Raw genomic sequence first — 25217 nt, 5'->3', positions numbered from 1 at the left:
AACTTTCCAAAAAAACCAAAAGTTCTTCCAGTATGGGTTTGGCATGACACGTTTCTTGCAGACCCATGAAACGGAGAGTGGTTGGGAAGTAGGGATCTAATAAGTGCCTTTTGATTATTTCACCTCGCATTGAAGTCTTTGTTCTCTGCTTCAGAAATAAGCGCTTAGCTGAAACAGAATTGGCATGAAAATAGGACTTTACTCAAAGAAGTGCATTTGCTAGGTTTGGTGTAATCCATTAATTCGTTTTTGAGAAATGTATATACAAATTGTTTTGAAGTGGGCTCCAAAGATTAAGAAAGTTAGAGCTATGGGGAGGTACGAGACAGGGTTGTCCTCTGTCCCCTATTATTTTTGCTTTGGCCTTGTAGCCGCTGGCGACCTGGGTTCGCGGGCACCCATTAATCCGGGGAATAGCAGTAGACAACAACTGGGAGGAAAAAGTATAGTTTTATGCATATGACATCCTACTGTATGTTTGCAAGCCCCGTATATCCATTCCGAGAATTTTACACATCAGTAATATATTTGGCAGTTATGCAGGGTATCTAATTAACTAGGACAAGTCACTGATTTTCCCGCTGACCCCGGGCTCCCTGTCCCTACCGAATAGGTGCCCTGCCCCAGTAGTTATGGACTGATTTAAATATTTAGGCATTGAGATAACAAGACTGGAAAATCAATTCCTGGTGCGCAACATCGTCCCCCAGATAGATGGTTTTCAGATGGATGTGGGTCACTGGTGTGCAGTCCTTCTCTCGCTGATGGGAAGAGCCGCTCTCTTCAAAATTATGACGCTCCCGAGACTCCTATATGTTTTCCAAAATACACCATTCAAAATTCCTGAGTTTCATATGCGGAGACTTGATGGAGCGTGAGGACCCTGCTGTGGGATGGGGGGAGCGCGAATCTTATTCACAAAACTTCAGTGGGGGTGTACAACTGTGGCTTAGTGGTTCCGAACCTTAAGGTCTACTACTGGGCAGCCCAGTTGGTGGTGGTGAATGAATGGGTGTTTGGGGAGAGACAAGACCCAGCATACAGAATAGACCATTAGGCTATGGGAAGCAGAGACTACCCAGCACTTCTTTATGGCAGGAAAGGCCGGGACCGGCTCTCGCCATACACATCAGCGTTGCTGCAAGGCAGCCGACAGATGTTTACGATGGAATGGAAAGCTCATTGCGGAAACCCCATGATAGGATAGTGACCTGCTGAGCGAAGTCGGGAAATTGACAGTGTACACGAAGTGGCACAAAATAGGCATTGAGAAGCTTGGAGATATATGGAGGTCAGGCACACTGGTCACTTTTGAGATCCTGACAAATGAGTTTGATCTGGCGCCATCAGAAATATTCCAATATAGACCGTTACAGCATGCCTTGAAAAGCCACCTACCAGACGGAAAGTCGATTCCAGATTACTCTCTTTTGGAAGACAGACTACTATTGCATCCGATGCCCAGTAAGGCAGTGTCCCTAGACATATAATAAAATTATTAACAATATGCCTGACAGTCTTGGCAGGGTACGAGAGGCATGGTCTGCTGACATAGGTGAAGTAGACGAGGAAGAGTGAAGCGAAGCTCTTCAGAGTTCACGCGAAATAGCGATAAGGGATAGGTTTCAACTAGTGCAGCTGTGAATATTCCATAGGTCTTATCTGTCCAGGACAAGAGTGTTTAAAATGGGGCAGATAGATTCAGCCTGCTGCCCCGGGGGTGTGGGGAGCTGGGTAAATTTCTTCACACACTATGGTCTTGTGCAGCCATACAGAAAAAATTGGTCCAAAATAATAGAACTGATGATAGAAGTGACGGGTGTGCAAGTGCCACTAGACTCTAAGTGGCTACTGCTAGGAATGTCTGTACAAGAAAAAGGGACAAGATATGTGGGTACCTGGCGTGAAGTGGCGGCAGTGGTGGCAAAACGTAACATAGCTAGGCTGGGGGGAGCATGTAGGCCCCCAACTATAAATGATTGGAAGGAGGACCTAGACTGGTGCCAATAGGCGGAACAGACAATTTACAGTGCCAGAGGTACACTACAGAAATTTCAGAAAATATGGGGTCAGGAGGGGTGCTTGAGGCTCTGGGTGGGAGGTAAAAGAGTGGATGAAACTGGCTTTATTCTGGATCTGATAATGATAATGTACTGAAAATGTAGCCTCCTGCGAGGGGCCTGAATAGAGGAACGTGAGCCGTACAATAGCTATATGTCTTGAATCAACTACAAAATAAAAAGAAGTTAAAAAAAAAAAAGTTAGAGCTATGTGAAGCATTTGTCCGCAAATGGCCCTAGAACCTGATATTGCTAGTGATTCTTGGTATGTGCATCAAAAAACCATGCACGGTCCTGGTGGTTTTCGTACAGTGGGTAGAGCGCAAGGCTTGGCCACAGGTCAGGCTTTCAGGATCCTGGATGGTGATTTGATGGTGAAGTTCAGTATGCAAACCTCTCATTTTTCCTTGTGTAAGTTGGGTACAAGGCCTAGCAGCAGGCGAGGCTTTCATGCTCATGGGTGGTACTTATATGGTGATGCTTGATATGCGCATAATGGTAATTTTGTTTTTGCTGTTAGTTTGATATGCATATTGGCCTCATGCCTGTCTCTCAGGCTCATGGATTGTGTTTTGATGATGGTATTCTCTCGACACATTCAAAACCAGTGATTATCTCTGGTTGTTCCTTTGTGTAAATTGGCAGAAGACTTAGCCTCAGACCAGATCACACTCATGCATGGTGCTTTGTTAGTGATGCTTGGTATGCATGGTCGAAAGCTTGATTGATCCCTAATGGTAGGTTGTACACAAGTCATGGCACTTGGATCAGACGGTTTTATAAGTTACTTAGTGCATACCCTTTGTACATATTATTAAATATTAAATGTAAACTTTGCTTTTGTAATTTTTACAGCTATGCAAATCTTCGTGAACCAGAATACTATAAAAATAACAATATTTCAATATATATCTAGTATAGTTTTTGAGTGTTGTGAAATCTGAACTGTGATGTGAGCACTAGAAATCCATGTTGCAGCATGGGTTTAACGCATAGTTGTGCAAAATATTTGTGAAACCAGAAAAACATAAAAACACATAAAAAATATAATCTACAAAAGTGATGAATATTAGGGGTTTATAAGACAGATGTTTTAGTTTTATGGTGTATTTTGGTGAACTTATATGCATAGAAGATCCTTTTTCCTTCTATAATCGAATGGACTCCATATTTGTGGATGTTGAAATGGTTATTATTATACTTAGAGCCCTTGCCACGGTCTCAAAGGTACACAGAAATTACTTTGTTTACGTTTTGCAATATTTTTCAAATTGTGGATACAATTTGCTTGACCATCTCCTCTTTTGCTTCTGGAGATGACAAATGCTTGATTATACAAAGGCTGCGTGTGAGAAGAAGCACATCTACTTGCTAAGTTTCCTTTCATTTCACTACTTAAAGCAATTCTAGTTAGAGTCCCTAAGTCATTACCTCTTCAATATATTATTACATGGGGTTGCTCATATGTTGAAAAACTTTCCACCGGTGCCTTTTCATTCCACGGACCCCAAACCACATTTAGCAGCCTCATATTTAGCAGCCATCAGCTCTACAATGTCTGTCATACGTTCTTTTGTAGTGGACTTATGAGTGTTCAATTATCCGGATGAAATCACACTGCTAGACTCCAAGTTACTCTCTCAAGTTCAGCTTCAAAATGAGAAATGTTCGCACTATAACAATGCTTCCCAAGAAGAAAGAATTTTGTAATTAGAGAGAGAGAATATCACAGTGGTCTGTGTTTTTCTCCAAGGAAAACAATGTAGATATTAATTCAATGTACTTTAAAAGAGGTGACCACTGGTATGCAGATTTGTACTGGAGGGACAGAGGAAGATACAACTTCACTTTTTCACCTTGAGCCATGGCCTCTCTTTGACTTACAAGCAAATATATAATTTGCTGTTGCATACTGTAGAAATGCCAGGGTTTGAGTCTATTCTTTAAAAGTAGTAAGATAACATGACGCACCAATCACTTTGAAACTCTGTGCTGCAGAGTAGCAGGTTATGTAAGGTGTATATGAAACTCCATGTGCACAGTAGTACAGTAAAAATGCACTGCTGTTGTTGGGTAGTGGAATTCAGGTTATTTTTAGTGCAAGCAATGACTTTGCTTATGTTACTGTTTCAGACAAAGCCCTTTTGTGAGTTAGCCTTGAAACATTAATGCAGAAGATTCTTAGAAGTCAACTGTGTTGTAAACAAACTGAGTTCAGCTCAGCCAGGGGGGGAGGAGAGCTATCCAGTTGAATATTTCAACTGGATAGCTTTTTTAGTATGTAAGGTATTAGTGGTTATACATGTCAATAAAGAGTTGCTATTGTGTGTACTGTATTATGTTTATCAATGTAAACGTAGGTTATGTTCCATAGTTTGAACTAATGACCATACATGATGGATTTAAGAGTGGCAAAGGTAGCATGGTCCTTACTTGTTTTTGTTCTATTTCTGGGGTATTATGTAGAGCTACTGGCTTGTATGGTTATGTACTGATAATAATTAAAAGCAACATAAATGGCATATACCTAAAATTAACCTAAATAATTTGGGAAAGTGGATTTACTTTTTATAGTCTTTACTGTATCTTCTGTTTTAAAATAAGGGACATCGGAATGGGGTGTAGAAAGTAAGTGAGAAAGAAGAATAGAGTGCAGCAGGTCCAATACTGTCACTATTGTGATTTGACACACCTTGTCATAAAAGGAATTAGTCCAAAATCATTTCTATAACACATAAGACATGCATAAAAGAATGTTGAATGGGGTGCATAAAAAGAATACATTGTTTGTGTTTGGAAGTGTGAGAGCCTCCAAATTAGAGGTAAATAAGCTAATATTTAGGAGCTTAATAAAGTCAGACTTTGAGTGGCCAGGGAAAAGTGTGCTTGGTGCATTCAGAAACGAAAGCGTGAAGTAAAGAAGAAGAGTGCTGCTCTTGCTTCTACATATTATCTCTAGGACCAGGGTTGCTTCTTGCAGTTGATTTTTACTTGAGTAGTTTGTCAAGTATGGGAAGTATGAATGTGTGAAAATCAGAATGTCTCATGGTTTGAGGCACAGTAGAAAAGGGTTGCCAAATGAGGGAGTGTGAGTTTTAGAGAAAGCCGGCGTGGCATGCCTAGGTTCCAGGCGGTAAATAGAAAAGTTCTATTTTTGGTACAGTTTAGTCTCAATATGGATGACAGGGCTGGAGTTGATCCTTGCACTTAAGTTTTGAGAATGCTATAGGGTGCAAGTATGTTGTATTTACCCAGCAGTAGTAGTATTTGATTAGAATGGTAGGTATAGGTGAGATGAAATGGAAAAAGTAGGATAGATAGTGACTAAAGTGGAGGAGGCAGAGGTAGATGGTGTTTATCATTGTACTAGTGCCTGATACCTTATATAATATTACAAACACATCCCTCAACTCTCCCCATCTCTGTTACACTTTTAACCTCTTGCACTTTTGTTGTCTCTTCAAACATTTCAATTGCCTCCTTAATTTTGCCACGCTACTAGGAGTTTGAGCACAGATTAATCTTGGGTTTGCTTGCGCCTTCTCCAGACAAGGATTGTGGTTGCTTGCTTGACCAGGGCTTACACCTCAGTCAACCAGAAACCCAATTTCTTACAATATATTACTCTATTAAGGAAAAGCAGGATACAACAATGCTCACAGATACAAAGTGAAGGACTTCTTCAAGAAAAACTAGATGTTTAATAATGAGCATTGAGAAAATGAGAATAAAACGTATGATAACAACGTGTAAAGGCCTAGGAGGACCTGGCTTGTTTTGGATTTTCCTGTTCTTTTTCGCAAAGCTACATTACATTAAAAATCAACAACAACTAAAAATTAAGATGACAAAGTGAAAGTCAGTGGGCAAAAACAAAAATGAAGGAAAGGTGAGCAAAGTAAGAAAGAGGTGATGAAAAGCGTTCGCCATCTACCACAGTTGTGCATTGTATCAGATTGCTCTTTTGGAGTGCAGTAAAAGGACACAAAATAGAACGATAATGAAACAAGCAGTAACAACACAGATGATCACATCACATAATTGTGAATTACAAATTGTGGTAGAACATATATGCATGTTGTGGAGAAATTACAGAGAAGGGAGGACTAGAGAATAGAGGATTGAGACAAGGGCAGAGCACACCGGATGTCAGCAAGGCAGTTCAGGGTCTTCCGTTAGCATCCAGAGCTGGAACAGAACTGTCACTGACATTACATTTTAGTTTCCCACGGGTTTGTCTCACAGTCACAGAGAAATAAATCAGTGGACCGTAATGTCTGTGCTCTGGCAGAAACACTGATAAGACTGTTTCAGAAAAGCTTGGGTGGCTTTGGTTGGTAATCTTCGTGGTCTAGCACATAAACCCTTTAGTGCTAGTAGCTGACTTCATGTCACCAAGGTTGTAATGCTCTTATCCTGATTTTCATATAACCGCCTAATGCAGTGTGGGAGTTGTAGTCCTGGTTCACTTCCGTTGCTCAAATAGAACCAACACACCTGAAAGTAAGGGTCTGTAAAAGAACATCCTAGTACTGATGCATTGTGTCATGGTGGCCTTACAAAGAGTACCAACCTAACGCCAATGGAAGGACCAGTTATAAATTGTTTCATTTTTCAAAAACATACCCACTATATTTTTGGAATGTGTGTCAATAATGGAAAGTGTCTTCATGCCTCAAAGACAATAGCAGACTCTCACCTGGGGATACACTAACTTAGACCCAGTTAGAAATTGCAGAGGTGGAAAAAAAAAAACCTGCAGAAACCCGTTGCCAGTTTATAGCGGTTCTCAAATGGTATTAGTGGTGGGTGCCAACACAGGCAACTCTCGGGATGCAACAAAGTGTGAGAAATTGAAATTACACCAGTAATAGCCAAATATAGTGGTTTATACTTGACTGGAGCACTCCACTCAAACAAACCAGCCAAAACATTTTGATTACAAAAAGTATGCCAAAATGTATTCCAATGACTTAGTACACAAAGAATTCTTTTTTTTATCTCATTTTTTTTATTGAATGATTTGTGTTCTGTCATTGGAACAAATGTTGGCATACTTTTTGTAATTAAACAATGTTTGGCCCATTTGTTTGAGTGGAGTGCTTCAGTAGAACCAACCTCCAGGTGGTCTCTCCTCTGTTTTAGAAAGACTTCTATAAAACTAGGCAGCAAGAGGGTAGACAGAGGCAACTGCAATAGGTTGACCAGATGCCACAATGTCACCTGGACACAACTTTCCAGCTCTGGGTTTTGATTTAACATATCGGTGCATTCTGGGTGTTGCAGTCTTGATTCATTTTAATTAATAAGCCAATTGGAGCAGTGCTCCTGGTAACAATGATATGTAAAAGCAAAGCCAAGGAATGGAAAAGTGTCGTCCCAATGACACAGAGCCGTCTGCTCTCCTTGAATAAGAAGGTAAAAGACTTCCAAAGATCAGCGCCCTGTTCTAAAAGAGTGAACAGGTTTTTTTTTTCACTCAATCGATTTCTAGCAGAAAGCTGATTGCCATACGAGTGCTTTGGAATCACTACAGCAGGTGCATAATAGTTGTTGTACATTGCTTTTTCACTGGAAAAAAGTCACTACGTAGCAAAGTAAGGTTAATTTCAGTGCAAACACTAAAAGAGGTGCCAATGTCCGGTGTACAGTAGAGGTTATGTTAGTTAGGTCTTTTCAGGAAATGCTTCATTTTGATGTCTTTTCACTCTCCTTCCCTTCCAGCCACCAAGTCGTCATCGCTCCTTTGCCCTGTAAAATAAAATAAAAGTATATGAATGAACAATTGAGTCCATCCATGTCACTAAGAACAATTACTGAGCGCACACTGTGTGTTTATTCATTCTGTGGTGAGAGCATTTCTGAGAGCATTTCGACAATAAACGCCGTACGTAGCAACAAGATAATGGTAGACATGTTGATTACAGCGTGAGTGGGGCACGTGTCGAGATAATGGTGGGAGCTAATAAAAAGAACTACATATAAATGCATCAAATACACACAGTTCTAAGCAGTGGTCTCCAACCTTTATAGTGGTTAGAGTTACTTACATTCAATGGAAATCATGCTGCGCTACTAATGTTCTTATTAACCTTGTACACATCATACAAGAATACATTAGTGGCCACACTACCAAAGATTAACAGCCACAGTGCAGTTCACCTCAGTGCAGGATTACCAGCAGTAATGTAAAAAAGGCTTTGTCAATTTGGAATGCCTCTACAGTGTTAGTGCATAACAACCAAAGCTGCAGGTGCTAATACCAAGGTAATTATATTAGAAATAAGTCTCCTAATGCTGCATGATTTATCCTTCAAATGATGGTTTCTGAAAATACATACTTTAGAATTTTGGTATTCATATATTAATTCAACCAATAAAATCCTCTAAGTATTTGGCCAGGCAGCTCACAGACGAGCCACTCACACATAGTTGGAGAGCTACCAGTAGCTCACGAGAAACTCATTCGAGAAACGTGGTTCAAAGGGAGCTCTTCTGGAGCAGGAGAAGGGGAATAGAATGCTATTCCATCTGTACTTGTCGTATTACAAAACTCTGCATAGATGTCATTGGTTGACACTGGAGTAAAGTTAATCAAGTAACTCGGTGACTCCTTGGCACCACTGACATGTTTTAGTCTCGTGATTTTCTTTTTAAATTAAGTGTTTTCAGCCAACATCACTTTACATGGTGGTATTTGTTGTTTGCTTTTTCCCTACTATAAGAATGAGTCTTCTTTTCTCAGATCATGCCAGCTGCCTTTGCGAAACAACACGTGGCAAAGGCAATAGGTCTAGTGTTGGCTGCTGGCCTTTTGGCTTTGCCGTGCTTGTTGTGTTATGATTTTGGGAATGTTTTATTGTTGGGCAAGCTGCTTGGCCGTAGCCAATCTAAACAAAATCTAAAAGGAATAATATTTTTGGGCTCAAAAAGCATACAATGCGTATTAGTCTATGGAACTGACTAGAGCTACTTTGTTGTGGATTTGCTACATGTAAAAGGGCAGACTGCCCTTTATCACAGTGAATTCCTCCAGCGTCTGAATTGCGCTGCCCAATTGCCCCATGCTGTAGTGCCGCTATACTCATAGTACGGTCTGGGCTGCTTTCAGCCCTCTTAACCTTCGACACCCAGCTCATACTCTCCCTCACCAAAGACCCCACCACTGCGGTTGTACGACGTTACAACGCATGGTTTTACCACGCATGCCTTTACATCCCAGTTTTTACAACGCATGCTGTTACAACGCATAGCGTTAAGGGGTGCTGGATAGTGAATAGTTTAATTTACTATTCCAACTCCAGTCCCCGTGGATAGTAGGGAAGGTGCTGGATAGTAAATTAAATCTATTCCCTATCCTAGAGTGCCCCCCAGCGCTATGCGTTGTAATGACATGCGTTGTAACAGTTGCGTCGTAAAGGCACTGCGTGGTAAAAGTTGCGTTGTAAAGGATGTTTACCCTGCCAAACTCAACTTCCAGAAAGGAATGCAAGACGTCACATTCTAGATGACCAACAGCTGCCTGAAGCTCACTGCAGAGAAGACAAGTCCTCATCCTCGGTACCACCCCTTTTGCATTGGACAGCACCTGGTGGCCGACCACCCTCGGAAGCCCACCTACCTCCTCAGACCTCGCCAAGAACACAGCGGAATCATACTCAACTCATCACTCACCATGAACCGACAGGTCAATGCCCTCACCTCCAGCTGCTTCAACACCCTCCACATCCTCTGCAAGTCCTTCAAGTGGATCTCCCCTGAGTCAAGGAAGACAGTACCCACTCACTCATCACCAGCAGGCATGACTATGGAAACGCATTCTAAGCCCGCATCAACAAGTCCCTACTCCGCAAACTTCAGACAATACAGAACACCGCTGCCAGACTCGCCCTCTGCATCCCCGACACCAACACATCAGTCATCACCTATGAAGTCTCCACTGGCTCCCCGTGGAGAAAAGAGTCACTTTCAAAATCCTCACTCATGCCTACAAATGCCTACACAACGGACCCAAATACCTCAACTACAGAATCAACTTCCACGTACCCAAAAGAAACCTCCGATCTTCCAACCTCGCACTGGCCGAAATCCTGCGCATCCATAGAGCCAGAGCAGGTGGAAGATTCTTCTCTCACATTGCAACCAAGACCTAGAACGAGCTACCGGCAGACATCAGACAAGCCCCTTCCCTGATCACCTTCAGGAAGACCCTCAAGACCTGACTCTTCGGCTAAACAGATCTGCAGACATCCCCCCCTCAGCGCCTTGAAACCCTCACGGGTGAGTAGCGCGCTTACAATTCCCTGATTGATTGATTAACCTTTACATGCAGCCCTCCCCTGGTGAACAGCAGCACAAGCTGCTGTTTAGTTAAAAGCACTAATATTCAGAAACATTAAATAAAAGAGCAAGCATTTCTTAACCTGCAAATAAATGCTTGCCCGTTTAGTTAAAAAAAATATATAGAACTCCTTACACAATCCCTGAACCCGCCCCTCCCCCAGGCCCCTTACCACCACCATGCTGGCATCAGTGTGGCCCTAGGTCACACCACAGACTGTACTTTGTGGCCTCTGGGAACATTTTTGCGAGTACCCATGCTGTAGTCAGGGTCGGCTCTAGGGCAGTGCGACCAGTGTCACCGCACCGGGTGCTGACTTCCTGTGGGGGCGCCAATATTATTGTTTTAAAAGCACCTGCTGCTGCTTTCCCGGCATCCAGCAATTTTCGCCCAACTATAAAACTGTCAAAATAACTGCAGTGATTAATGTACTTCCTGAAGAGAGAGTGCAGGAAAGATCAGAGGTTTGTGTAATGGAAGTTTCTACTCATTGTAAGGTAGCGCAGAGGGTTGATATGCCTGCTGCAAAGAACGTGCCAATCACAAAGAGCATAAACTGTAATGTAAAAAGGTCAGTGGGTTACTACTTTTGTTACAGAGACGATAATGTTGCTAGCTCTTTATGAGTTAAAATAATAATGTAGAGCAGTGAGCAAGTAACTGTTATCAAAGAGCTGCATGAAAACTGTAAGGTGTAGGCTGGAGCGTTATGATTTCCCCCAAGTTTTTAATTATCCTAATGTTGCAAAATGGGTTAATTTGGGTAGAAATCAATTCTTATTATTAAAGAGAAGCCCACCCAATCATGGTGTTAGATTTTAAATTCTACGTTTCTGACTCTCCTAACTAAGCACTCTTAAACTATCCTGCCTACCAGTATGGATAACCTGTGACTCCAATACCTTCTTGTCCTCTGTCTTATCCTATACACTGATTTACACACTTATGATTGATTGTCTCTGTGTAATCTGTGTGATGTAAAGTGTTCTGACACCTTATACTGGTAGGAGTGGCGCTATTAAACTAATTGAATGCATCTGAGAGAGAGTGGTTATGGAGGCTTGAGGGGCAATATGAAAGGATGGTTATGAAAGAATCCGTAGTGGAGGTGGTCATTGGGGTCGCCAGCAAGTCTTGTCGCACTGGGCGCCACCAGTGCTAAAGCCGGCCCTGGCTGTAGTGGGATGAAAGAAAAATGTGAATTACACCATAACAGGACAGGGTGAGAGCCCCTTTTAGAGAGTATATACAATGTAAGTAAAAAGGAAAGGTATTGTATAACGCCGGACCTGACAAGCCATTACACAAAGAAGACACTCTCGTGGCGATTTTTTAATTGGCGGCCATGCATGCTGTAAAAATAAATAGGAAAACACAATATTTGAGGCGTGAAAGCAGCGCAGTCAGTGTTTGTGTATCTGCTGGCATCAGACGCTGCATTGAGCCCGGCCGTGTACGTCAACGCACCCCCTTCACGCCAGCTGGCGCTCCTTTTCACGCTGAAGTGGTATCAAGTGGAAGTCATTTCAGATAGTGCCTATGGCCGGCCCCTTGAGTCGGGCGCACGTGACCGCTCCATCAATTGCAGCTTTGGGCAGTCAGAAGTGGCAGGTGGCTAAGGATGTCACATCGTGCAAGAATCCGTCTCTCCTGGAAAGCGGCCACTAAAAAAAGCTTGGCCGAGCGCAGGGTCTTTTCTTGACCGTAGGTTACAGTGCTGTGCAGTGTACCAATGAAAGACGCAGCCATGTTCATGCAAGGTTTTTATTTTATTTTTCAACCTCTAAGATAGTTTCTTTCTTCGAAATATAGCTATAAACTCACACATTAAAGCAATAACCACTCCATGAGCAAGAACATGAGTTCAATCAACACAAAGACAAAAGTCGTGATTTGGTGTAGATATCCGCGCATATTTCCATGTGTCCCCTTGGTATTGTGGGGGAGGGAGTGTTCTCGCGCAGGCACACCGCGGTCCTGTCAGGGACAGCGCCGCACACTAACCGAGTTAAGAGGATTGTCTCTTTCGTGGGTTTAATAATACTCCGTTCTAAATCCTGATTCTCTCGGGACAGCTAGTAATCTCTGTCTGACTTCTGCTGATCCTCCGCTCTCTGCTTTATTGACGACAATCTCACATTTGAGAAACAAAGGGATTCCCTTGTCAGTGGGGTCAGGTGGTAACCGGTGCGGAAAATTTCTTGTCAACCCCGGCTTGACAAAATGGCAAAAATATGTGTTTTAAAACACACATTTTTGCCATTTTGTCACCCCCCCTCAGTGATGACACCCGGGGCAGCCCACACCCATCGCAGTTCGCTTCCTACGCCCCTGTCCCTTGTGATGGACATGCAAATGCGGCTTGCTTCTCTAATCAGCAGCGTTGCGCGTGTGTTATGGGCCCTAGTGCAAGGAAGGAAATGACTCCCCTGGCTGCTGTTTGTATTTTAAAATACAGCAATAATCAGGCTCAAGTCGGTCCCTCTGGCCGCAGTCTAACTTCACCTGCTGCACCAATAGAAGCCACACCCCTGCCTCTAATCGCACCAGGGCCGGACTGGGAACCGAAATCGGCCCTGGCAAAGTGCTCAGCCGGCCCCCCCTCTACCCTGGGGGTGCGACCGCACTCTTTGCCAGGGCCGGTTTTCGGCCGATTTTGTTACAGGGCTATGCTGCAAAATACGGCCCTGTAACAAAAACGGCCCCCTGGGGCCCAAAACCGGCCCCCACCCATGCGGCCGACCGGGGGATTGCCCGGTGACAGCAACGGCTAGTCCAGGCCTGAATCGCACTTGTATACAACTCATGTGTACCAGGTGTCCCGAATTTGCCTAAACGGTCCCGGTTTTTCACCAGCTGTCCCAGCAGGTTTCTGGAAATTTAGCTCAAGTACCGGTTTTTAAAGAGAATTGACTGAAAACGGCTGGAGGTGCTTTTTAGGTTGAGCCTAGACATGCAAGCAAAGCTTGCTTGTGTCTGGCTCGAAACCTATTGTCACCCGTTTTTGGGAATGTGGACAAGAAATATGCACGAGCGCAGATTGCACCTCGTGGGCGCGCACGGCGCCGTGCCTATCTCCTGCCTCGAGGCTCCACCACCACACACGCATGCGCATACACAGAGACACACAAGCGCCCATGCACGCACCCATACATACAGAGAACCTATCCCCGCCGTCGCATACACACACACACTGCATACACAGCCGCATACACAGAGACACACACACAAGCGCCCATGCACGCATGCACCCATACATACATACATACATACAGAGAACCCACCCCCGCCGTCGCATACACACACATGCGCGCGCACACACACACAGCACACACACAAGCGCACCAAGACCCCCGCCGCCCCACCAGACTCGCCCCACTCACCATGTTCTTCGTTCGTGTCCCTCGGCAGCCATCCGGTCATTCTGAGCAACAGGCGGGTGCCGCGCTGAAACGCAGTCACGCAAATCTTCCGGTGGGCACAGGAGCGCGGGGTAGACTCCCGTCTGCTTCCTGTATTTGTCTGGCCCCGCCCCCGCCCCCGTCCCAATAAAGGTTGCCTGGCTTCCTGTTGAAGCCGGGCTGCGGCGTTTCATTATTTTTTATGTGGTACAGCATGTAAGGCATTCCCAGTGTTATTTTGGCAACAAAAAATGTGCTAGCGAAAAACAAAATAAAGGCGAGCGTTCGATGTCAGCTGTCTTACTATCTATCCCCCCAAAACACACATCTATTAAGATTCCGATAAGATCGCATTTTTTTCCGAATCCATTAAAAATAGCTGTGCTGCAGTACAAAAGCCAGCTTTCCAAGTAGCTATGGCTGTTATGATTTTACTGGGGGCTGTCGGTGCTCGGTACTTTTTTAATTAGATCTGTCTGATGAGAATAAAAAAAGTTATCCGTCAATCAGGTAGCTTCCAGTCTTGCTTTTCAAAAGGAGGCTGGGCAAAATATAGCTCGTGTGCATGCGGGGCTTTCTCGTTGACAACAAAAGACGTCTTATATGCAATTCAATCCATTACATGCCCCCGTGCTGCGGAAAACGAAGTGTTCTGTGAAGAAATTTGTATTCACGCCAAGCAACAAAAACACAACTTATCTTCCTGACTAGAACTACTCTATACTACAGTGTGCAAATATGTTCTCTCAATGTTTCAAGCTTTATTACAAATGTTACAAAAAAATGTTAATATTTCACTTCTGTTCTTGGATTTTCGTCACAATAAAATACACTGAACATAATCTTCACAAAAGTTATTTACAAAAGTTTAAGCTATTGCCATTATAAATTACAATAACTTTTGTTTAAGTATTAATTATTTAAAAAAATTAAAAGCCATTGTAATTTGTAATATCAATACATCTAAGTCACGTAAATACAAAACATGTTGCATTACAAATGCTTTCGGTGCCACATTTGCAAAAGTTAAAAGTATTGGCATTGTAAATGACAAAGCTATTAATTTCGCTATTTTCAAAACCAACACATAAATAAAAAAAATTGTCATTTTCAAGACCAATAGCTCAAACTTTCCTAATGCGAGACCTATTGCATTGCAAATGCTTGTTTATGTTTTACAAGCCAGGATAGTTAGCAGTTGTTTCAAAAAAGCAATTTAATTAACAGGCAAGCTACTGGATTTAAAAATTGCATTTTATGTATGTTCTTACTGCCTGTTATGTAATTCTCTGTTGAGGAGCGTTGTCGTTCTGTGCGCTCGCTTTCAGTCCTTCTTCTTTTTTTGTGAAATGTCCCAGTTTTTGGCTTTAAAATTCCAGTCACCCTATGTGTACAGTACACACACATATGTCCGCTCTCCCCTTTACTCTCTGACCCCTTTTTAGGTCAAACCCTACTAGACTGCCCAACTGACTGGTTTGCTAAAGGCATCTTGGGGACATTCAGAACGCTTCCCTGTTTACCATTGGCTTTGTGGTTTGTAACTCACATTTTCTGGCTTCCTATTTGCTGGCTTTATTTATTTCAGTCTTTCCAAGGTGAGTTTGGCCCTCCCAAGGAGCAAAGCCTTTTCCCACAAACTCCTCTTGTATGCTTCCACAAGTGCTCCTTTCTGTAAAGAGGCCTGTAAACCTTGTCCTTCCCTTGTCACACGTGCTGTGTATTCAAAGACAGAGGTCAAATATAAGGATCTATCTTCCGAGGGAGCTTGGTGTTTTCATTTCTTTCTATAACTTCAAAGTGAAAGGATTTATGTTCCAATCTTGCTGGATACTGGGGTAGCAACGTTTTTTTCTAGCACACAACATGTAAATGAACTGTGCAAGTATTTCAGAATATAGAAGAATTAGGAACACCAACAAAGCAACATTTTTGTTTTGGAAACAAATACTTAAATATGATAAAAACAAATCATTACACTACGTGATGCCATTTCCACACATTATCGTTTCTGCACGGTATAATTTTAATAGTGAAACTGTATGTCTATGCAAACGGTCATTTGAAATGAAAATGTGTTGTCTGGAATTAAGTGTGCTGCCACGTCATGCATACACCACTCCACACTACTATGCACCACTCCACTCCACTGCACTCTATTCTGCACCACTCCACTTTACACCCTTCTGTGCCACTGCACTCTACTGCACTCTGCACAACTCCACTATACTGCTGCACTCTACGCCACTTCTTTCATTGCCTCTACTCTACTCTGTACCACTGTACTCTATGCCAATGCACTCTACTATGTCACTCTACTTTACACCACTGCACTGTACACCACTTCAGTCTAGGCCACCTCAATATACTTTGCACAAGCCACTATACTCTAAGCCACTCTACTCTATGCCACTCTATTCTACATCACTGCACTCTTTGCCACTGCACTCTACACCACTCCACTCTCGGCCACTACAACCTACTCTGTATAACTCCATTCTGTTCTAAGCCACTCGGCAACACTGCACTCTACACAACTGCACTCTATGCCAATACATTCTATGTCATTGCTGTTTACTCTGTAACACCCATCTATATGCCCCTGCAATCTATGCCAATCCACTCTGCACCACTCTAATCTACTCTGCCCCACTGCACTCTATGCCACTGCCCTCTACACTACTCTAGTCAACACTATTGCCCCCTATGCCACTCTACTCTACGCCACTGTACTCTTTCCTCCACCACTCCATACTACACCAAATAACTCTACTCTGAAACAATTTACTCTACGTCACTGCGCCCTGCGCCACTCCACATTATGCCACTGCACTCTATGCCACTCTACTCCGCAGTACTGCAGTCTGCATCACTCCACTCTGTGCCGCATCTCTCTATGCCACTGTGCTCTACACCACTGCACTCTCTACACCACTGCAGTTTACTATGCACCACTCTACACCATTGCATGGTGTGCCACTCTACTCTGCACCACTCCACTCTCTACCCCTGCACTCTAAGCCACTGCACTGTACTATGCAACACTCTAATATATGCCACTGCATTCTAAGACGCTGCATTGTATGCCACTGAATTCCATGCTACTGCATTCTATACTACTGCACTCTATGCCACTGTACTCTGTAACTTTATATGCCAATGCACTCTACACCAGGCCACTCTACTCTATACCACTTCACTGTATGCCACTCTACGTGACTCCACTCCAGGCCACTCTAATATGCGACTCTCTCTCCCACTCCACTCTTCAACACTCTACTCCACTCTTTGCCATTCCACTCTGTGACACTCCACACCACTCTCCTCTACAACACTAACGTTTAGCCATGCTGAATAGCAGCCACGCTGGTGTACAACATGGCTAAAACACAGCAGAAAAAGCAAATAGCTCCTGCATAGGCGAGACCTGTTGGCTTTGCTAATGCTTGTTCTCTCTGGCTCCTAGCCATCTCCCCTTTTCTTTATTTTGCCCATCTTCCTTGCTGTTTCCTCCTCTTTCTGTCCTCCATCTCTTGTCCCTTTTTCTCTTTGTCTCCTTGCCTCCTTTTCTTTCTTTCCTTCCTCTCTCCTGCTGTTCCCCCTCTTTCTCTCTTATGTCACTCTTCCTTTTTTCATCCCACCTTTGCTGTCTCTTCTTTTCTTTTTTCCTCCCTGTCTCTAGTTGTTTCTCCCAATTTCTGCCCTTTGTCTCTTTTCCTTTTTCCTGTCCTTTCCCCGCCTCTCCTTTTCTTTCCTCCCTCCCTCTCTTTTTCTTTCTTTTCTCTCGCTCTTGCTGTTCCTCCTCATTCTCTGCTCTGTCCTTCTCCTTTTAGGTTTTGCCTGCACAGCGCTTTTGCTGTGCTTGAGAAATCTACTGTTTTTAATATAAACGTAAAAGGGACTTCCATCCGCCTCCTCTCTTTCCTGCCCTCTTATTGGTTCCTGTGCGTGCCATTACCTTTCCTCCATTTATATTGGCTGTAGCATATCTTCCCGCTTTTACCAATGCTTATACCTCGTCTGCTTCTCTTATCAGTTTCCCATCGCCGAAATACTGTTAACATCCGCTTCGGCAGAACTATATTTTCATAAAGGTTTGCTTCTTACTATTGCAGCACATTTATATAACAATTTATCACCGGAAGAGATTAAGAGACTTGCATAGAATCACAGGATGTTGCGGGCGCCAAGACTTCAACCGGGAGCCCCAGCTCTTGAGTCGGCAGCTCTGGCCACGACGCCACATTCTCTCTACTCCTGTGTTATCTGTCAAAGGGCTCTTTCCTTCTCCAAGATGATGATTGATAAAAACAGGTTTTTACATTTATTACATAGGCGAAACCGTGCACTACCAATGCTCATTGTCTCTGTCTCCTTGCTGCATCCTCTTTTCCATCTTCCTGCTCTTTCACTGGATTTTCCCTTTCTCTTCTCTGTCGCTCTCTGTTTACTTGCTGCCTTTCATTTTCTTTCTTTCCTTCCTCTTTGGTTGTTCTCCCTTTTTTCCTCCTTTGTCTCTCTTCCTTTTACCTTAGTCGCTTTGCTGCCTCATTCTTTCTTTCTTTCCCATTCTCACTGTTTCTCCTCGTTCTCTCCTCGTTCTCTTCTCTTCCCTTTTTCTGTCTCCTCCCAGCTACCCCCTTTTCTTTATTTCCTCCCACTCTCTCGGTGTTTCCCCCCTCTTTCTACATCTGTCTCTCTTCCCCTTTTCCTTCTGTGTCTCAACTACCTCTTTTTCTTTTCCATCCCTCTCGTTTGCTGTTCCCCCTCTTTCTGACTTCTTTCTCTTTTCCCTTTTATTTCTCTGTCTCCTAACTGCAACCCTTTTTCTTTTATTCCTCTCTCTTGTTGCCTTCCCCTCTTTTGCTTGCTCTGCGTCTCTTCCTTTTTTCTCTCTCTTACCTCTTTCTTACTACTCTCTTCTCCTCCTAAATCTTAATAAAGTGGGCATTCCAAACTGAGTAGCTGGAAGGTCTCCGGGAAATGCAACATGTTAACATCTGTTGGAAAATGGCCCTCTCTGAAGGGTCACCCCAAACGTTTTGCCTTCCTTCTACTCTTTTTCTGACCTTCTTTTTGTTGGGCATATGACTCAGAGTACTTTACTGCGTTTACCAGTGCTTCTCCCCTAAATATGGTGACATTGGTATATACTCAATTGTTAAATTTAGTTGACTCATAAGTCCCTTATAAAGTGGTTTACCATATACCCAGGGCCGCCAATCTAAATGCTGCTTGTGGGCCTGCAGCAAGGGTTGTGCCACCCACGCAATTAGCCATTTAAACCTGTCCCAGGCCTGCCATTGCAAGGCCTGTGCGTGCAGTTTACTGCCACGTCTACTTGACATTTAAAAACACTTGCCAATCCTTAAACTACTCTTTTACTACACATAAGACACCCCTAAAGTAGGCCTTAGGTAGCCCTAGGAGCAGGGTGCAGTGTATCTAAAACGGAGGACATGTGCTTTTAAGTTTTACATTGACTGGTAGTGACAAACAGCTTAATTTGTTTTTCACTACAGTAAGGCCTACTCCTTTCATAGGCTAGCATTGGGAATTCCTTAAAACACTTTAAAGCTGTAATTCCGGATTTGAAAGAATTAGCTGATTCATGTTTCATATCTTTAGAATGGTATTGATAAATCCTCTTTACTAGTGAAGCTGGATTTAACATTACTGTTTTAGAAATGCCACTTTTAGAAAGTGGACATTTCACTGCTCTTACTGCTTTTTGTGCCTTGTAGCCTGTATTCAATACACATCTACGGTGGAGAACAGCTACACTTTGTGCATTTCCTGAAGACAGCTACAAACAGAGGAAGGGTGGTGTGACAGAGAACTCTTCTGCATTCTTAGACAGGAAGAGGGAAAAGGAGCTGACACTTACACCTGAATAGGCAGTGTCCTGCGTCCCACACAGAGGGCTGGTTTCCCCACCACAGATCGCCTGGAAGACAGAGCTGGGATGAAAGGAGACCTTTGCACTTCAAGGGCTTTCTTTGAAGTCAACCCCACTTCAAGGGCACAACTGGGTATAAGTACTGGGGCTCAGACCCTACCAAGACAGTACATTACTGAACCTGTGAAGAACTCTGCCAGGATTAAAGACTGCTGGGCTACAAGGATTGCCACTCCGTCTGACTGTTGCTCTGAAAGAACTGCTTTCTGCTTTGCCGAGCTGCCCTGCTGTCTGTTGATCTTAGCCCTGCTGAGGACAAGGACTGGACCCATCTCACTTGAACCCAGAGGGACTGCAGGGGCTTGCTGGCTTGCCCCCTGTTCTGAAGTCTCAGGGCCATCAGAGACTTCCCTCAACTCTGCAACAACACCTGGACTCTACCATCTATGAGCCCTACCCTGCCAAGTGGTGTAAATCAAGTCCTGAGCCCTTGAAAGGGGATTTCTGCAATTCAGAAGCATAAAAATTGAAGCACTGACAACTTTGCACCTATTGAATCTAACGCAGTGCCCTTCGACGCAGACTCAGTGCCGATCTGAAGAAATCACTGCGCGGCTCAATGACAAAAAACTGACCCAACTGCGAGTTTCGATGACGACACAGCACCTGCATCGTAAGTGGTTTGAAGACAAACGGGACCCAATTGCAAGGTTCGATGATGAGGCAGTGCCTGCATCGTACGGGGTTAGATGACAACACAGGACCTGAATGCAAGGCTAGGTGAGCTCAACTGCCCGACTGTGAATCAGAACCAACTAAATGAGCCTTTGATGCTGACGCTTGCTCCATTCAAGTTACTTTTTTAGTGGGCCCTGCATGGGTCCTGTAGCCAACTTTCCCTCCATTGCGATTGGCCTGAACTTTGGATTTTCCCCAGTCCAGCATGACTTGAAGTAACCCCAAAGCAGAATTTGACTCTAAACACTACTTTTTGATTTATTCTTTAAAAAAACATCTTTTTGTCATTTTGGTCTTGTTTTACTCAAAAAGTATCTATTTTTCTAACCTTGTCTGGAGTATTTGTGTGATGTTTTCATTGTGTTACTGTATGTGTGTTGCACAAATGTTTTATGCATTGCATCTTTAGATAAGCCAGACTGCACTGTGCCAAGTTACCAGAGGGTGAGCACAGGTTATCTTTTACTGTGTATCTAGCTTACCCCTACTAGGATTGTGGTCCCTACTTGGACAATATGTATACCTCTGCCAAATAGAGACCCAATTTCTAACAACCCCTCTCACAATCATAACTCCATTCATAGATGCAAATGTTTCACAGTGAAGTTCCAACCCTTATCTAGTTACTGGTAATGTAGAAAGTGTATGTAAGTGCAGCAACTTTTCATAGTGTTTACATAAAGTGTGTGGGAGGGAGAGAACATACAGGGGAATATTTCTATTGCTTAGAAAGTGGCATGATTAGAGGACTACATTCATTAGTGTACATGTATAGTATTAGGAAAAGAAGGGCAAGCAAAGTGAATTAATGCCATTCATATATTTGAAGAAATTGTGTTATATTTCATGCACACTTATATTGAAAATATTTGTGATTCAGCCAAAAACAAATTATGATGATGTGCAACCAATGGTGCTGGAACACGTTTCAGACTGGGGGTGCTGCTATCAATGCTACAGTCTTTTTAATAAAACAAGGGGACCCGAGAGTTGGCTGAGGACCACGGGTATCAAGCATATATTACAGACAACAAAGGTCCTTAGCACTTGAGAAGTTTAGGAAAATAATTAAATATAGGCCGTGATAGGTAGCTATAATACTCCTATGTCCAGCCGGACAAGGATTTTATTTTGTAGTAAATCACAAAAAATTTTGAACAAGGAATAGTCTAACATCCGTTAGTGGTAGGGCACAATCCTGCACCGTACTTAAGAGGGATTTACAGGGGGAAAAAACATACAACATGTAAAGATTACAGGCAAAGGCAGAGCCAAAATAGGCTACTTCCAAGTTAGTATTTCAATTTAGAAGTATCGCCAAAGTGCTGATCACAACAGCATTATACACAATGTTAAGTTGTGTAGGCACTAGAAGAAGTCGACGTTTCGATCCCTTTGCTCTAAATAACCTGGGATCATCATCAGGACTGACAATATTTACATTTGCCTGGTAATTAACAATTTAAAACCGCCTTTTGGGGTGAGAGAGGTCTCACTTAGATTTCTGTGGAGGCACGTCCATGGTGTGCTGGGCAATTCCGGATCAACCGGTTCGTGTCTGGGATTAACGAACTGCGCTCAATGGTCGCCAGTTATGATGGTGGAGACTGCAACAGTCTGCAATTATCTCTCCGTGGGAATTTAATCCTCAGTGGTCCACTTTTTTTTGTGATTTACTACAAAATAAAATCCTTGTCCGGCTGGACATAGGAGTAATATAGCTACCTATCATGGCCTATATTTCATTATTTTCCTAAACTTCTCAAGTGCTAAGGACCTTTGTTGTCTGTAATATATGCTATCAATGCTACATCATTGAACTCCTAGGGATTCAGATAAATCCAAGCATCAGACAAACAATAAGTGTCCCAGAAGGGTAGTAAGGGTATATAGTATGTAGCTGGTGTTGCATTTAGTATAACCTTGGATCACAAATATATTACTAAAGCATTGTGAGAAATTCATTGTTGGTTTACTGGGGTGTAAGTCCTGGTCTAATAACAGTCACTATCCCTTGCAGGGTGAAACCACAAAACATCACAACATTAACCTGTGTTTAACCCTGAGTGGTGTGGCACAAAAAGCAATGAGGCCTAACTTAGAGGTAATGTGTAAAGTAGTTATTCAGTACACAAACCGTAATAAAGTGAAAACACAATACAAGAAATATCCCAAACCAATTTAGAAAAATAGAATAGATTTAAAGTAATTACTTGACACCAAAACAATAAAAAAAAATCCATGTAGTAGAACCAGAGTTATGCATTTTTAAAGTTTTTAGTGAAATCTAGAGCCTAAAAGATCAAAGCGCCAACCACTTACACCTGGTCGCCCAAGACCGGGGCAAAGACGAAAGTTAAGGCCAACCACGATGGAGTGCAGTTTGGATACAGGATGTGGATTAGGCTTGATGAGTGCTTATCTTTCAGAATTGAAAGAAAAATGTCTGAGATGGTAGAAGTTCAGCAGAGCAAGGCTGCAGGAGTGTCAGAGGAGAGAGCGTCCTCATTGAATGGCAAAGGAGCAAAGCTACAGTGAAGTTTTTACCTTCGGACTTAGTTGCTGAAATGGAAGTCAAAAATCTCCAGCGGGATGAAGCAGAGGGCTGTAGCCGATGACAGTTCCATGTGGTTGGATAATCCTTTGACGAAGGACTATTGAAACCGGTTTGCTCCTGTGGAGAACAACGTAGTGGGAGAAGCTACAAAGTCAATCTGACTGGCGATGCACCTCGGGCGGATAGGGAAGCAGATTGGTCCCAGTCTCCTCTCATGACACTTTTTTGCAACATTTTGTCTAAGTCCTCAGTTTTAGAAATTGGCCATGTGGGCACCTTTAGCAACACAACCATGGGTCCAAAAGTGGATGGAAACCTCTTTGGGGTTCAGGACTCATTAAGGCTGGGCCCAGGTTTGGTTTCAAGATGGTAGGAACCAGTTATGTCCCTGTGGCTCTGGACAGGAGGACAGCATACTAGCACTTGGAGAAACATCTGGCAATCCTGGGTGCAGGTGAAGATACAGGTGGCAACAGCAGGGTGGGCCTCTGAGGCTCCAGTCAGCAAAAAAAGAATTCCAGGTACAGCAGCAGTCTGGCAGAGTGCATAGCAGGTCACCGGCGTCCTCTGAGTGTCCTACCGCATGTCCAGTAGTGAACTAAGTAGTGGATCTGAATGTTCTATTTTTATACCCCGGGGCCCTTCTTCTGGAAGGTGGGAGAAGTTTCTGGAAAGGTTCTTTAAAGTGCTTGGAATTTCCTGACTCTCCTGCCCTGGCTCCAAGCTGGCTGCCATGAAAATGCAGGGTCATTAAGCCTTTTGAGTGGAGAAAGACACAGCCTATTCAGGTGTAAGAGGGGCTGTACTCAGCTTCACCCCCATCATTCCAATCATGGTTCACTGAGGCACACCTAATCCCTCTATTGTGTGACTGTCTTGGAGGAATTCACAAAGTCTGTCAGCTACACCCAGTCATCTGACCCATAACAGGCTGCAGGCATAAAGGCTAAGGGCAGGAAAATGGCAACTTTTTAGAACAATCAGCCAGCACACTCGCAGCTGACTGCCATTGGTTTACGGAGCCAGTGAAAGGGAACCAAGCCTTTCCATTGAGTGATCTTGTTTCCAATTAAACAAGGGGCGTCTACACTTTGACTCGATACTCTGAAGCCAGGAACCCAATTTTTCATTTATTCTCCCATAGTTTCAACTTTCATCTTTCACTGCTAGGAGGCAGTATTTTGGTTTATTCCCTCGCATTTACCGGAGACTTAGAAAAGGTGTCTACAAGCACATCTACACATTAAGTTTTGTGCATTTTTCCAACGCCAGTGAATGTTGCTTATTTTTCTTCCAGATGAAGACCCATTTGCTAGGTCCTTAATTGTCACATGTTATACCTGGGTCGAAACGTATGGATTTTCTTTTTGCATCATCCTAAAGACAGATGTGCCTTGATAAAATCGGGCTCTCTTATTACTTATATGAATGCATTTTGTCTAATATGTGAGACCCTTCTCTTGACAGGCATTCCGAAGTTACTGAAGTGACACGGTTCTGCAACATTGTTCTTAATTTTTTTCTATAATCTTCAAATTCGTCCTTTCTATTCCTTCCACATCACTTGAGCACTTCTACAAGCACCTCCTTATGCACCTATCTGAGCAACCTGTAAGCATTGATTGTATACCAATGTACTTTTTGTATACCAATGGGTTTTTTCAAAATAATATAAAAATATAAAACATTCGAAAAGTAGCATTTTCAAATTTGTAATAAAACATCTGACTTTACCATTAAAGAGGGTTTATCATTACAATTTAATAGGTACCAATCATTACATGTCTACCTCCATTCAATTAGGAATGGCAGTTTATTAAATGTAATAAGGGAGGAGTAGGCCTCACAGCAGTGGAAAACGAATTTTGGAGTTTTTCACTACCAGGGCATGTAAAACCTAATAGTTCATGTCCACACTTTTAATTACTTTGCACCCTTCCCTGTGGGCTACCTAGGGCCTACCTTAGGTGTGATTTATATGTAAAAGAGGAGTTTAATGCTTGGCAAGGGGGTTTAAAGGGTAAGTCGATATGACAGTGTGACACTGCATTCAGCATGTAATAGCAGGCATTGGGACAGGTTTAGAGTGCCACTTAGGTAGGTGGCACAATGACTGCTGCAGGCCTACTGGTAGCACTTAATTGACAGGCCCTGGGTATATGGTATACCACTCTACAACGGACTTACAGGTAAATTAAATATGACAATATGACAATTATAT

The 25217-nt window shown here is 43.1% G+C and overlaps 1 protein-coding gene across 1 annotated transcript in view; it reads right to left on the bottom strand.

Moving 5' to 3' along the window:
• Positions 1 to 5735: 5735 nt before the first annotated feature.
• The window catches only part of LOC144766537 (atrial natriuretic peptide receptor 1-like), a 237710-nt gene continuing 218228 nt past the window's right edge, over positions 5736 to 25217 (bottom strand). The window contains exon 7 of the mRNA XM_078650354.1: positions 5736 to 7811. Within this exon, the coding sequence (XP_078506480.1) occupies positions 7749 to 7811 (63 nt within the window). The 3' untranslated portion in view covers positions 5736 to 7748. The remainder of the gene's footprint in view (positions 7812 to 25217) is intronic.

The sequence above is a fragment of the Lissotriton helveticus genome, chromosome 1_1 (genome assembly GCF_964261635.1).
Source record: "Lissotriton helveticus chromosome 1_1, aLisHel1.1, whole genome shotgun sequence".
In the NCBI taxonomy this organism is placed as follows: domain Eukaryota; kingdom Metazoa; phylum Chordata; class Amphibia; order Caudata; family Salamandridae; genus Lissotriton; species Lissotriton helveticus.
The sequence above is the reverse complement of the archived record's forward strand: the minus strand, read 5'-3'. Positions and strand labels throughout refer to the sequence as shown.